This window comes from Eimeria necatrix, genomic scaffold (genome assembly GCF_000499385.1).
Source record: "Eimeria necatrix Houghton genomic scaffold, Enh_scaff60, whole genome shotgun sequence".
NCBI classification, from domain to species: domain Eukaryota; phylum Apicomplexa; class Conoidasida; order Eucoccidiorida; family Eimeriidae; genus Eimeria; species Eimeria necatrix.
The window spans coordinates 93,685-106,947 of NW_013654457.1; the positions used below are offsets into that span (position 1 = coordinate 93,685).

The 13,263-nt window shown below is 53.0% G+C and overlaps 4 protein-coding genes across 4 annotated transcripts; 2 read left to right on the forward strand and 2 right to left on the reverse strand.

The window, feature by feature from the left end:
* Positions 1–2,018: 2,018 nt before the first annotated feature.
* Positions 2,019–5,795, reverse strand: ENH_00066390 (hypothetical protein, conserved; the record flags this gene model as incomplete). Its single annotated transcript, XM_013582250.1, has 6 exons — positions 2,019–2,083; positions 2,180–2,249; positions 2,386–2,470; positions 2,618–4,741; positions 4,908–5,389; positions 5,742–5,795. The coding sequence occupies 6 exons, from the start codon at positions 5,793–5,795 to the stop codon at positions 2,019–2,021; spliced, it is 2,880 nt and encodes a 959-aa protein (XP_013437704.1).
* A 1,083-nt stretch (positions 5,796–6,878) lies between these two features.
* Positions 6,879–7,865, forward strand: ENH_00066400 (the record flags this gene model as incomplete). The annotated part of the gene is made up of 1 exon (XM_013582251.1): positions 6,879–7,865. One exon carries the CDS (start codon positions 6,879–6,881, stop codon positions 7,863–7,865), a length of 987 nt encoding a protein of 328 aa, XP_013437705.1.
* A 1,713-nt stretch (positions 7,866–9,578) lies between these two features.
* On the forward strand, positions 9,579–10,619 carry ENH_00066410 (hypothetical protein, conserved; the record flags this gene model as incomplete). The annotated part of the gene is made up of 1 exon (XM_013582252.1): positions 9,579–10,619. The coding sequence occupies one exon, from the start codon at positions 9,579–9,581 to the stop codon at positions 10,617–10,619; it is 1,041 nt and encodes a 346-aa protein (XP_013437706.1).
* A 600-nt stretch (positions 10,620–11,219) lies between these two features.
* On the reverse strand, positions 11,220–13,089 carry ENH_00066420 (adenylate kinase, putative; the record flags this gene model as incomplete). Its single annotated transcript, XM_013582253.1, has 5 exons — positions 11,220–11,435; positions 11,725–11,892; positions 12,197–12,337; positions 12,683–12,821; positions 12,992–13,089. The coding sequence occupies 5 exons, from the start codon at positions 13,087–13,089 to the stop codon at positions 11,220–11,222; spliced, it is 762 nt and encodes a 253-aa protein (XP_013437707.1).
* Positions 13,090–13,263: the final 174 nt, after the last annotated feature.

Sequence of the window (13,263 nt, forward strand, 5' to 3'; positions counted from 1 at the left end):
GGCTTCCCTTCTCTCTTGCCAAAACAGCCTCTGCTTCCAGCTAAGGGAGACTTCTATGGCGTCAAGCGTTGTTCTCATAGCACCCAGCAGCCAATCTCCATGCCCCGTGTGCATAAGATGCGTGTCTTCGGCAACTTTTGGGCCTGACCGTTTGAACGCTGTTACTGTCCCATCCGCTTGTGGGGCCTGGGCGCACACCTCCTTCCCTGGTTGTAGCCTCACGACGGTTTCGGCGGTGTGCCACGATACCTACGTAATAATATGCACGTCCACATCGAACGCAGGTCTCTTCTGACCGGTGGACGCATTCGTCACGTGTGGGACATTCTTTAGTTCCATGCCTTTTCCCCTTGCTAGGACCACACTGGAACCGCCGGGTCGCGTGCCAGGAGTTGCTGTACTCTACCCCAGGTGGTTACGTAGTATCGCTGGCTCCTAGTTAATACACCCTCCAAAGTAAGGGCCGACTCAATTTGCCGTTTCCTCAAGTGCTTTAGCTACCCATGGGCCTTCCAAGGCTGCTAGTTCAGCCGCTGCCTCCTTCGATGCCATGAAGCCAGCAGTAGCATCCTCAGCCAGGGCCTGGTTTCGCTTGCGTAGCAGGGCGGCCAAGAAGTAATTCAATAGCTCTGCTGCTGGCAAGCTCACGTGTTGTGCTTGGGTGTGTTGGCCGAGTACACTCAATGGTTTTCTTGCCAATGATTCAGATTTTGCGAGTAAGCGCAGACCGATTCAATGTACATAAGCGCTGGAGCATATCACGCCGTGCCCTGTCTGTTATATCATTTCTGGTCCCCTTCAGGCAAGCCCAACATGCAGAAGTATCGCCTTCCAAATATTGCCCTAATTCGTCACCCTTGCAGCAATCGCCCACAACGAGGCTTATGAACCTTGTCTTCTTATGAACCTTGTCTCTATGAAGTTTACGAAACCTCGTACATTGTATCTCTTCTATGGTACGACTGCGTGCAAGTCCGTGGGTGGCTGTGTTGTCATGCTCATCTGCCCCTCAAGGTCTGAAAGACGCGTCGCCTCTCGCTCCAACGGGGCAATCTCTCCTTGGTCGAGTCCACTTGCTTTGCAGGTTCGAATGTCTGTCTGTTGCAGCAGCATTTGTAGGAGAGCAGCCGCGTCGTGGCAGCCTGAAACCATTGGTGCAGAAGCTGCCGTTTGCCCTGCTCGACAAGATTAGCGCATAGCATATATCGCGGGACAGCCTCCAATTGTAGTGTGCTAGGCGCAGAGCCCTACTTGGGACTCCTAGCTGCCCTCAAAAGCTGCACATATTGCTATTGTCCGCAAAGCCGCCAAATAAACATGTAAGAAAGTAATTCAGTTAGTGTTACTGTACGATTAACCCAGGAACATGCCCTGCGTGCTCTTCAGCGTCCCTCTACCATGTCACTGGACAGAGTGGCAGTGGTGGCGCCACCGAGCAGCCACTGCAAAACAACCCCAAACGTCTAAAGATCTAGAAAACTGGCGGCCACCGAGCCAGAACAAATGCACGCAAGCAAGGCACTGTTATGAAAACAAATACCTATTATTTCTGCCGCTAGCGCTACCGCTCGTGCTCCCGCTCACTCTACACCCAGGTCTGCAGATCTACCACAAAAGCCGAAACGCACTTTCCTGTGACGCGACGTTTTGGCTGCCAAGTCAGGCAAAAGCCTGCTGTAGATGCACAGCAAAGACAGCTTTTGCTGTCTTTACTGCCTCACTAAGTGCTGTACAGTTGCTGAAGCAGCTGCAGCTGCTAAAGAAGAGGATGCTACAAAGCGACGCCAAAACCTAATCAATCAGCTACATCTGTCGGAAAGCATCTGCATTCCATGGTGGCCGCCGGAAAGGTAATCTCCGTTGAATCTGCGTTGCAGCTGCACTTGCTACTACTGCAACAGCACCTTTGCAAATATGCAGACACAACAAGGCGATAACGATTATAACAAACCAAGAGAAAGACATAGGGGAGGCTGCTGAACGCAGCCGCTGTCGTTGCAGCACTGGCAGGTTACAAACTAGCAAATTGCTGCTGTAGCTCCCTCTGCAGTGCGAGCACCGCTTTCAGCAGCTTGACCTCCTGCTGCAGCACAAGAAACAGCAACAAGATGAAGACCAAAAGCTACTGCAGCAGAAGCACATAGCACACCTAGTAACAGCAACAAGGTCAGATCCTCACCAGCTGTGGCTTGACTTTCCGATAGCAGCCGTCGCAGCACCTCAAGTTCCGCCAAGACGGCCGCAGTGTGCTGCAGCAGACAAGAGCGTACAAGACCCGATTACAGCACCTGCAGCAATGGCGCTAGCAAGCGAAAGTAGATGCAGCAGCACACACGTCTGGCGCGAAAAAGACGAGCTACAGCAGTGTAGGCTGTGTAGGCTGACGTCGATGCGGAGAAGCAAGTATTCCGTCTGCCTCTGGTGCAGCTCTAGGACAGAGAGACGCCACTGCTTCCCAAGGTTGCGCCGACTGCAGGAAGCACCACAGCCAGCAGTGGCAACATGCTTCAACCGCAATAGCAGCACCTGGCAATCAGTACACAATCTCCACCTTCCCTCCTTTCCCCTGCTCGACGCCCAATGTCCCAACGCAGCAGCAACAGCAATCCAAACCAACCTCCTGATAAGTGACAAGAACCTTTTGTGGTTCTCATAGGAGCATCCGAGGGGTGGCGCCAGACGCGAAGGCAGGGGCCGCGGGATGCAGCGAGACAAATCCACTGCGTACTCTTCATCGGATTCCGCTTGCTGCCGCTGCTGATCGGTTTGGCCGCTGCTGCTGGTGTTGCACACTGTTGGCGCTGCTGGTGTCGCTGCAAACATACCACCAGCAGTCGAATCCAGAGGCAAGGACCCATTGACCTTCCCGCCGGGGCATTTGTCCCATCTGCTTCCTGACGTTTTTGAAAGGCCTCTTGCTGCTGGTCCTTCTGCTGGAGATGCCGCCGCTACTTGTACTACAGCTGGTCTGTGCGCAGCCTTTACTTCTGTGCCAGCCCCAGCTGATGCTACAGACACTTCAGGCTTCTCAACGCTGGGCGTCCCGCTGCCGCCGGAGATGGGAGGCTCGGCCTGATTATCGCTGCCGCCGCTACTTTGATTGTTGGTACTAGGGAAATGGTCGTGCTGTGTGCCGTTGATCAGAGGAGTAGCAGCGGCCGACGTGGTTGCAGTAGCCGGCTGCAGCTGCTGTGTCTGCTGGTGCGTCTGCTGTTGCACCTCCGCATCCCGACAGGCATGCGTAGCACCCGCAGGCGTTGTTGTTTCTGGGGATGCTGGACTGTTTGTTTTACTACTGAGCGCTGCTTTAAATTCATAAAAACACTGTTGCCTCCAACGCAATTTCTCCTCCCTGTTCACTCCGCTGTTGGTGGTGCTGCTGCTACAGCGAGTGCTGCTACCGCCAGCCCCAACAGCGCCGTCTCTGGCACTTTCTGAGCATGCCCTCTTCGTCACTGCTGCTGCTGCTGCTGCTGCTGCAGTCCGGAACTGTTCGGTAGGCTCGCATTCCGTGCTACCACTACTGTGCGTCATGTCATTGTTGGAACCGCAGCTGATACTGCTGCCGCTTCTTTCCTCTACTTCGCCGGCTATGCGAGGTCGCTTCCTGCTGCTGTTTCCAGGCTCTTCCGGGTTGACAGACGCGTCAGCGAGATGTGGTTCCTCAGCTATGCGCTTCCTGTCAATCGGGGCGGTGCTCCCCCTGCTGCTGCTGCCGCTGCTGCTGTCTATTGCTGACTTAGCCTCACCAGCCGACTCACGAACACTGCCGCTACTGCCTTCAGGTCTCCGCAAGCTTCTGCTAGTAGCGTCTGTATTGCTTTCTGGCTTGCTGGGCTGCCGTGTCAAGCTACTGCTTGCGCTGCTGCTGCTACTGCTATTGCTGCTGCCAGCACAACTACTTTTGCTCCAGCTACGTCTGCTGCCACTGCCGTCAGCATCAGCAGCTACCACTGGAGCTGCCTCTTGTGTCTTCTGTGGCTTGCCGTCAACTCTCATCGTCGGCGCAACGCCGGCTGTAGCCTCGCGTGGCTCTTTCCCGCCGGCGTCCCCGTGGAATTTGCTCCTGCTTGGAGTATACCTGACGCCACTTGCCTTGTTGTCTTTATATTTCGCGTCGCCATCGCGCAACCTGCTACTCCTGTTGCTTAGTTCTGCTCCAACCGCAGCATTTGTTGCTACCATTGGTCGGTCCCGCATCCTGTGCTTCTGCTGCGCATGCCGTCGCCTGTCCAGTGATAAGTCGCGCCGCCACTGCTGCTGCGGTCGATTCCCGCTGCTGCTGATGCTACTAGGGGAAACCGAGCGACAAGAGCTGACACTCCTGCTGCACCTGTTGCCACGCCGTTGCATCAGCATCATGTGATGCTGCTGCTGCCACGCTTGTTGGCACTGCCGTTGCAGCATCTGCTGCTGCTGCGCATGCCACCTGCCGCTGCTGTGGGGACCTGAAGGATGCATGAGTAGCAGCATCCCCCGCTGCTGCTGGTGCCAGCGCCGTCGTGATCGGGATTCACATGAAGACGCAGCAGAGACATCACTTGCTCTCGATAAAGATCTTCTGAATGGCCCCTCGGGTGGCCTGCTGCGGCTGCTGGCGGCTGCGGCTGCTCCACCAGCACGATCTTGCCACGAGCGTCGTCTGCGCTGTTCCTGCTGCTCGTAAGAGCAGCCTGCATCATCTCGCGGCGAATCCGATGCTTCATTCACACTTATTGTGCTAACGCTTCGGCTCCGGCTCCTGTGGCAACAGCAGCGGCAGCAGCAAATGTGAGGCGAAAGCAGCAAGGACAGAAACAAACTGTGTCAGAGCGGCGGCAGCGGTGGCACGAGCAGCACGCCTTGCAGCAAATACTTCCCAGTACCATCGAAGAACACGAACATACGTTTGAAAGACTTCCACGCACCTGTCCCTCTCAATGAACGATCCGTGTCGCAAAGACAGGACTGAAGAAGCACCTCTACTGGCCACATAGCTGCCGTTGCTGCGGCTGCGACTGCTGCTGCTGCTTCTGCGGCGGCCGAGCCAAGCAGAAGGGTGCCTACTCCGTACGTCCGCGTGGTACTGCTGTTCTTGATGCACATGCAACTGCTCTAGCGGACTCTGTGGCATTCTCCGCTGCAACAAACGCAGTGGATGTCCTCTGTGTCCCGAAGGAACACCCGCTCTCTCCCCGCTCCTTCCGCAATACGCCATTCGCATAAGGGGATGTCCAGGGCTGTCACTGCAGCGACGCATCGGGTAAATGGGAGCCCCAAGAGGAGGGCCACCGGGGTAGCCCCCATAATGATCGTATGGGCCATCTAGAGGAGTCCTAGGGCTCCCCCTATCACTAGGCGCAGGGGGAAGGCGCTCTGATATCCCACCACCATCGCGGGGGCCGGCAGACTGCAACCATAGCAGTGGCACCAGGTTACACCCACACATGAAGGCAGCAGCACTGGGACTCCGTTATGAGCTACTACGGCTGTCGCAGCAGCCACAGTTGATGGCAACTGCAGCAGCAACGGGCAGTGGGAGCTAGAAATATGGGGGGCTTCGCGCTATGTGACAACGGGCGGTGGAAGCTAGAAATATGCGGGGGCCTCGCGCTATGTGACAACGGGCGGTGGAAGCTAGAAATATGCGGGGGCCTCGCGCTAAGTGACACCTATGTCACTTGCAGAATCTGAAATCGCGGCAACAGATATGGCAGCACGACAAACTCAGCAAGAGCAAGACAAGCCTGTACGGGCATTACCCAGTTTGCGTGGGGTGAAGGACGTCGCTGACGGTGAGGCTGGCGCGGTCGCATGCCCGATGCACAGAAATACGAGTCCAGGAGAAGCCCAACGACAAGACTCAATGCTTACTTTCCCGCATTGAACGCAGCGTACACTATAGGCGGCGCGAGCCCCCATGGGGGGTCTCATCTATCAGCGCCCACGATATGCGTATAATGGATAGCAGCAGAAGAGCTAGCTACCGCTGAGGCTGCGAAAGCAATACGCCTGTCCTGATGTCGCTTTGAGAAAAGCTTGGTTGCCTTTCTACTCGCTTGAGGGAACAGGAGGGGAACTACGTGCCTCCCGCTGACACTGTTGCTGCTGCCGCCACTGCTGCTGTTGCTGTTGTTCATAAAACCGTTGTGGCCGGTTACGCGTTGGTGCGGTGAAAAGCGTTGCGCTATTGGGTCCGCTGTGAAGAATTTCTGCGTGCAGGCATGAGACGGGAGAGAGCGCGCTTGAAGCAGATACCAAGATAAAAAGTGAGGGCTGAAGTTTCAACATACAAAAATCACTCCTCTATCATCGCCCTCAAGTTTACTGCTGATTGCGTTAGTGAAGTTACTACGTTTTCCTCCTGCGGCTAAGTAGGGATTTGGTTGGCTGGGGCTGTTGCTGCTGAAGCCCTTGCAGCTGCTGCTCGTGCAGCTTCTCCCCGCTTGCACTGGCGGACTGAGAGGTGGTTCCTGTCCCTGTGGCGTTGCAATTCATGCTTACAACAAAAAAATCGCGAGCAAAGTATTTAGTTTCTTTATAAAGCTGCTTTGTGGGACCTTAATTACGCAAGCATCTCCCCACAAGGTGGAACCAGAGGAGGGCGTGGCGTGGGCTTCGCAGGCAGCAGGTCTGTTCGCTTGCTTCGCGGTTTGGTTAGGCTCTTGCGAGCGTGACCTATGTTGTTGACCGTTTTCGCCTCTTCATATTTTTAGGGCTTATCGTCTTTTCTCAAGTCGATTCTGCAGTGTCTTCTGCCCGTTTTGGTTGGTGCTAATCGCGTATCTGAGCGACGGACGGTGGCCTGCGGGGACCTCTGTGGGGTACGCAACTGTAAATACAGGGTGGGCATAAGAACTCCAGGTGCAGGACTAAGTTTTTTTTTTTATATTGTGAAGATGGATGCTACCGATTCTGTAACAACGAAGTCAGGTGTTTGCGGCGTGGAGGTGGACTCTGGCATAGTGCCAAACTCTTCGAAACGGTCCTTGGGCTTTTCACTTGGCCGCATCATCCCGTCATATCCTGTGCGTGTGGCGATGCACGTTTTAAGTTTATTGGCGGTATGTTTAGTGGCTGCGAACTCGCTCACCGGCACAGCAACGATACGTGGGTCATTCTGCAACAACACCGACATTGCACTGCCTAAGAAGAAGGGCTCGATCAACTTGGGGCAGCTCATGACTCTCTCGTTCGTCGCTCCATCCTTGATCATCATCTTGGTTGAGCTGCTTATCGCTGTGGTGAGGGTGACTGAGGATAAGGAAGCGCGGATGAAGAGCAACGTGACTATGTTTGGCTGGACAGTGCCGCAGTACATTGTGGATATGTACAAGTACTTGGGTGGGTTCGGCTTTACTATGGCCACTGCATGGTTGTTCGCGGATTCTTTGAAGTGCTTCGTTGGTTCTCTGCGCCCTCACTTTTTCGATGCTTGCAAACCTGATTGGAGCAAGGTTAATTGCAAGGGAGAGAACGGGGAGTACATCTATGTCGAGGACTTCCACTGCACGAATGACCCTCACAGAGTCGAGGATGCCCGCCGGTCTTTCCCCTCAGGTCACAGCACGTACACCATGTGCGGCATGCTTTTCGGGGTCCTCTACTTGCAGGCTCGTTTCCGCTGGCACCAGCGTCAAACTGCCCCTAAGCGCCGCATGAGAAAGGACCAGGGTGCATTTGGAGCCTTCGTCGAGCAACTTTTCTGGGTGGCACAGGCCCTTGTTCCGATTCTTCAGGCAATGATGTTGCTGTTGGCCCTCTATGTGCCAGCAACTCGTGTTCTGGAGCACTTCCACCACGTCCGCGATGTCTGCACTGGGATGCTGCTCGGTGGCTGCGTCGCCATTTTCGGGGCCTTCTTCATCATCGATTTGAGGGATTGAGGGATTGATATGAGAAGCACGGCCGCTATTTTTCCAAGTACATGTGGTACAGAGGCTGTACTATGTCTGATGCATAGCAGATGCTTATCTGTCCTCCATTTTTTTGTGTAATGCATCATGATGTGGCACGCACGTTGTGCGTCCTAGGCTTTCAGACTTTTTCTGCTCGTTCCATGGGCATAATGCTGTGCCGGCGGCGCCGCGCATGCGGATTTATTTGGAGTCCGTCATTCGCGCAGCATCGGATGCGTTGCATCTTGTAGTTTTGCGTATGAATCGTTGTCAAGATAGAGGGCCCTTCCCCTCTGTAGGCGAATTGTCCACATTTTTTTTCCAGCCGATTGGCAATGAACATGCAGTTTTTTTTTGTAGGCTATGGGAAGCCTTTTTGGCGCCGAAGCAGCCAACGCCGGGCCAGCTGTTTTTATACGAACCAATTTTTTTCTGACTTTCTCAGCGCTTTTTGTTTTCCTTGTTGCGGCTGCAGTAGGCAAGGTAGTTTCGGTCTTGAAATGCTCGTTCTCAGTATCACAGTTGCTGCTGTAGGCAGGGTATTTCTGGTCTTAACTGGTTTTAGAGACTTTCGGGGCGTTTTCTACCCAGCTGTTACCCTCAGCTAATACGCTTTCCGTAGTGATTTCTAGCGTCTGCTATTGCTCTTTGAGTTTGTAGACTTTAGGCGGCGTACTGTTCTCAAGGGTTCTTGGAACTGGGTGTACGTGATGTGTGGCGTCTTGGCGTCGCTTGTGCGACAGTGACTGCCGTAGGGTGGCGTCTTGGCGTCGCTTGTGCGACAGTGACTGCCGTAGTTTATATATATCTACGTTATGTGCGTTGTGTACCTTGCGTCGCACATAGGTGGGCCGTAAAGACACGCCGAGCATGCATCAAGGGGGAGTGCGATGTTGTTTATACTGCCTATATGTGGTGTATATGCATGGAAACAATTTAGATGATGTAAAAAGCACTGGAGAAACGTGGAACAGTAATGCTGACAGTAATGCTGCTTTCTGTGGTCCATGGGCTGATCAATAGCATTAGTGAGGTATTTGAGTAGTAGTGGCTGGTCAGGGTGCTTTTCAGTGTATACCAGTGGAGAAATTAATAATGCAAACTCTAGTTTATACATTTGCAGTGTCATACGGCTGCATCCTTGACCGCACTGTTGCGGTGCTTGACTGGTGGTCCGGCAGAAGAAAACTGTGACGTTCGTGCTCATCACTGTTCCGTTGTTCTCTAGAAAGTTTATATCTTTGGGTAGGTATTCAACAGAGTTTTACATTGTTTTCTTGTTGTAGCTTTCCTTGGGTAGGCCTAAGACACTTGCTCAGGGCTGCTTCACCGAAAGGTGAGCGTGGTTTGCAGTGTTCGTCCACTGCTTTGGACCGACTTGCTGAGAAATAGGACAACAACGGGAGCTTTGGCGGTACTTTGAACACAAAATGAAGAACTTTTAAGCCTGGAATTGCTTCGGGCGTATTTAGTTCATCCGTTTGCGTTTTATGAAGGCTGGCGTGGTTTCCGAGCACGGGTCGGCCGCCTCTATCTTTTTAACGTTGGAAGTTGTTCGAATGTTGTTTCCCTTTCATCTGAATGCATAACTTGCAGATGCGTTGATTTCTGTGGCAATCCAACACATTAGTGGTCAGGCCCCTGCGAGGTCATTCGTTTTTTCACTGGCAGCTCGTGATAACAAACTGCTGCGGCGCAGTGATGGTTTTGCACGAGCCTGATCCCACGATAACTTACTCCATTGACATTAGAAATGGAGGTAGCTCTGTTGGGCGCACCCAGGAGCTTTCGTTGCCCCCCGCCCTTGACGCCTCCACTTCACTTTCTTCCTCCCCTCAGTTTTCGTGTGCTCCCACTCGGCAGCGTCGTCGCCCGTACTTTTTGAGAATTTGCATTCACCTTGTGACATGCATTATCCTCCTGGTCTGGTCTCTTGTATTGTTGCCGAAGCCACCTGTAGTCCGAGGGGCTTTTTGCAACAACACTGAAATATCGGCTCCATACCAAAAGGAGTCGGTGTCTTCCCTTGGAGTTTTCGGTATTTGTTTCGGTATCCCATTCTTCCTTGTAGCCACAGTTGAGCTGCTTTTTTCTGCTGTCCGCTCGACTCGCGAAGAAAGTCAGGAGGAAACAGGCGTAACGCTCTTCAACAGGAAGCTGTCGCGGACGCTTGTTGATCTCTACAAATACTGGGGAACCTTAGCTGTCTCACTTAATCTTACTTTTTTGTTGACAAATGCGCTGAAGGCGGCGGTCGGGTCACTGCGCCCTCACTTTTTGGACGTTTGCAAACCTGACTGGAGCCAAGTGGCTTGCAAGGACTCCACGGGCGAGAGATATGTGTATGTTGACAACTTCCACTGCACCGGAGATCCAAAGCTCATGGAAGAAGCCCGGCGCTCATTTCCGTCAGGCCACAGCAGCTGCACCGTGTGTGGGATGCTGTTCGGTGTGCTGTACCTACACTTCAGGTTCTCAAGCCAAAGACAGTCCACAGGCCGCTGTAGTGAGGTGCCTCTGAAGCGTGGTCGAAAGAGTGCCATTGTGGAACAAGTCTATTCGGCGTTTCAGGCACTGGTTCCGTTCCTGCAAGCCATAATGCTGCTAGTTGCTTTGTATGTACCAGCAACTCGAGTGCGGGAGAACTTCCACCACGGCAGGGACGTTGCTGCGGGGATGGCAATCGGTGTTCTTAGCACACTCTATGGCTTTTTCCTTGTCTTGAATGTAAATGGTCGTTAGTGTTGTTAATTTGCCCGCTTGCCGCCGTGCAGGCGCCCACCAGGACAGGTACTGTACATTTGGTGCAAAGTTAACATCGAAAGAATGCGCCTGTTGGCGTGAGATGTTCGGTCGCCGTCCATGGCGTTTTGCGGGGGCTTTTTGCGCGGATTTTTGTGAAGGCGCGGGCTGAATGGTTCCGGTTCACGTCAGCTTCTCTGCTGAATGCGGCAGGGACTGAAATGTTTCTTTGAGCACCCTTCCCATTAATGTGTGCATGTGCATTGTTGCTCAAGGGGGAGTGGCAAATAGGTGACATAACCGTAGTGGGAAGCCAGCCAGGGGAGTCAAGGAGCCTACATTAGCCTCGACCCAGTGCTCGGATGACAGTAGTAGACTTTGCAGTCACCGTAGACAGTGCACATACAGAACTTGGAAAGTTTTGTTTGCTCAGTCGTAACTGCAGAGGTCTTGCGGATAAATTGGCAGGGAACCTCATTAAAAATGCATTGTTGCGTCGTCTGTCTGCCACATCAAACCGATTGCGGGCAGCAGCTCGACGGGCACGACGCTACTCTTCTTGTGGGTTACTTGGCCAGCATAAGCAAGCAGTGCATTACTTTATTGTGACGTAGTGCCCTGTGAACGCTTCTGGACGAAGGCGTACAGCTGGTTAGTCACTGATGCAGCTGGCAAGCTTCCATCGATGCGCTGAAGCAACCCTTGCTTCTCGTAGCGCTGAACGAGGGGCAGTGTTTGTTGTTTGAACACCTGCAGACGCTTCCGGAGGGTCTCTTCATTATCATCCTTTCTCTGAATCAGGTCCTCGCCAGTAACCTGGAAGGCAAACACAAAGCACGGCAGGTGGACCTTGCATGAGAGAACTGCAATGCGTATGCTAGGTTTTGCGCGTGTCTCCTGCGATCCAAGTTCGTTCCTTATCTCATCATTTGATGAGTCAAAGCATTCCTTTCCTATGAAGAAATGCTCTGCTCCTTATCGCGCCATTTGGTGAGTGAAAGCATTCCTCTCTTATGAAGAAATGCCCCAAAAATTAATGGCCAGCTTTCGCCAACAAACATATAATCATGCAAGAAGAAAACTGTGCTCCAGTTGAAGCACTCACATCATCTTTGCCCGGGACTTTCGGAGGATGGAAGACAGTGTGGTAGACGCGCCCACTGGGCGGGTGAACGCGGCGCCCACTGATCCTCTCGATCAGGACATCTTCTGGGGTGTCGAAGTATACGACGCCATCAAGCTTCTGTTTCTGGGAGGCGAGGAGCTTGTCTAGCTGCGAAACAAGACACAGAAGGCAACAGAGCCATAAGCTCCCCTGTGGTTGCCGGTTTACAGAAAAGTCTGCTCCGCGGAGCTAACGGCACATCAAGGCAGCAAACAACCGAAAATATCACACGGGGAAGGCACAAGTTCAGTTGGACACTCTCATTCGCTCTCTGTTGCTCTGAGCGCCGCATCGAAATTCCAACTGCAACCTAGCAGAATAGGCATCCAGAGAACTTGAAAAAGAGATATGCACATCGATTAGTGTTGCGTAATATGTCGTAAGCAGCCACGCTTCCGTGCGGAATGCTCACAGCATCTGCCTGTTCCTGATTCCTCGGGTATCCATCCAGAATAAAACCCCGAGCGCAATCCGGGCTCTTTATTCTTTCAGAGAGCAGCTCTAAAACTAGGTCGTCCGGAACGAGCTGGCCGGCGGCCATGATTCCCTTTGCCTTTTGCACATTCGCGCAAAGCAAACGCTGAATGCTTGTCTGAAATTTGCGGGCATTCGTTTGTAACCAGTGTATGGTGCATGAAGACTTGTTGACTGCACTTGGGTGCCATGCAGTCAACCGTATGGTGCTCTGTTTAAGCAGTATCCAACAGTTGTTCAACTAAAGGTTCGAATGAGACTAGCTGACTGCACTTGGGTGCCATGAAGTCAACCCTACGGTGCTCTGTTTAAGCATTACCCAATAGTTGCTCAAATAAAGGTTCGAACAACAGGGAAATCGAGGGCACAGTGCATGCAGTTGCCGCAGCTATTTGAAACCCGGTAACACCCAGGCAGGTCTTACCTTTTGCCCGAGCTCTGTACCCGCCGCTACAGCGTCGCGGAGCATGTCACCCGTTGAGATGTGGCAGTAGCAGTGAGTCTGCTGAAGATTCGCACTCTGTGTGCCTTTTCCCGAGCCTGGGGCACCTAGAAAGACGTATCTGAAAGCAGCACAAATGGCAGAACCCCCAATTTGCCAAGTAGAAGAGAAGGCATTGCTTCTGTATCCCAGCTCGGCACCTCGAGTGAACTGTCCCCTCCCCTCGCCCATTAATTTCTTTCCTGTGGAACTGAAAATCGGGTGAGCAGCGATAAGCAGCCACTCTCCTACCGCCCTTCAGGCTTCGACAAGCAGTTATATCTCCGCTTGAGTTCTTCAAGTAGATCAGCCGTCGAGACTTTGTCTAACGCGGCGGCAGGGCTTGCCATTTTGTCGTCGCTGCAAACGCAGCAGCGACAGAATCTTCTCTTGATAAGGGAAAAGACAATATGAACCCCATATGGAGAAGAACTAGTAACGATAAGGACGCCTCACAGGGGTATACATCAAGGAGACACCGGAAACCCAAATTGGGTCTCCTAGCGACTGTTGAGACTCTCGCT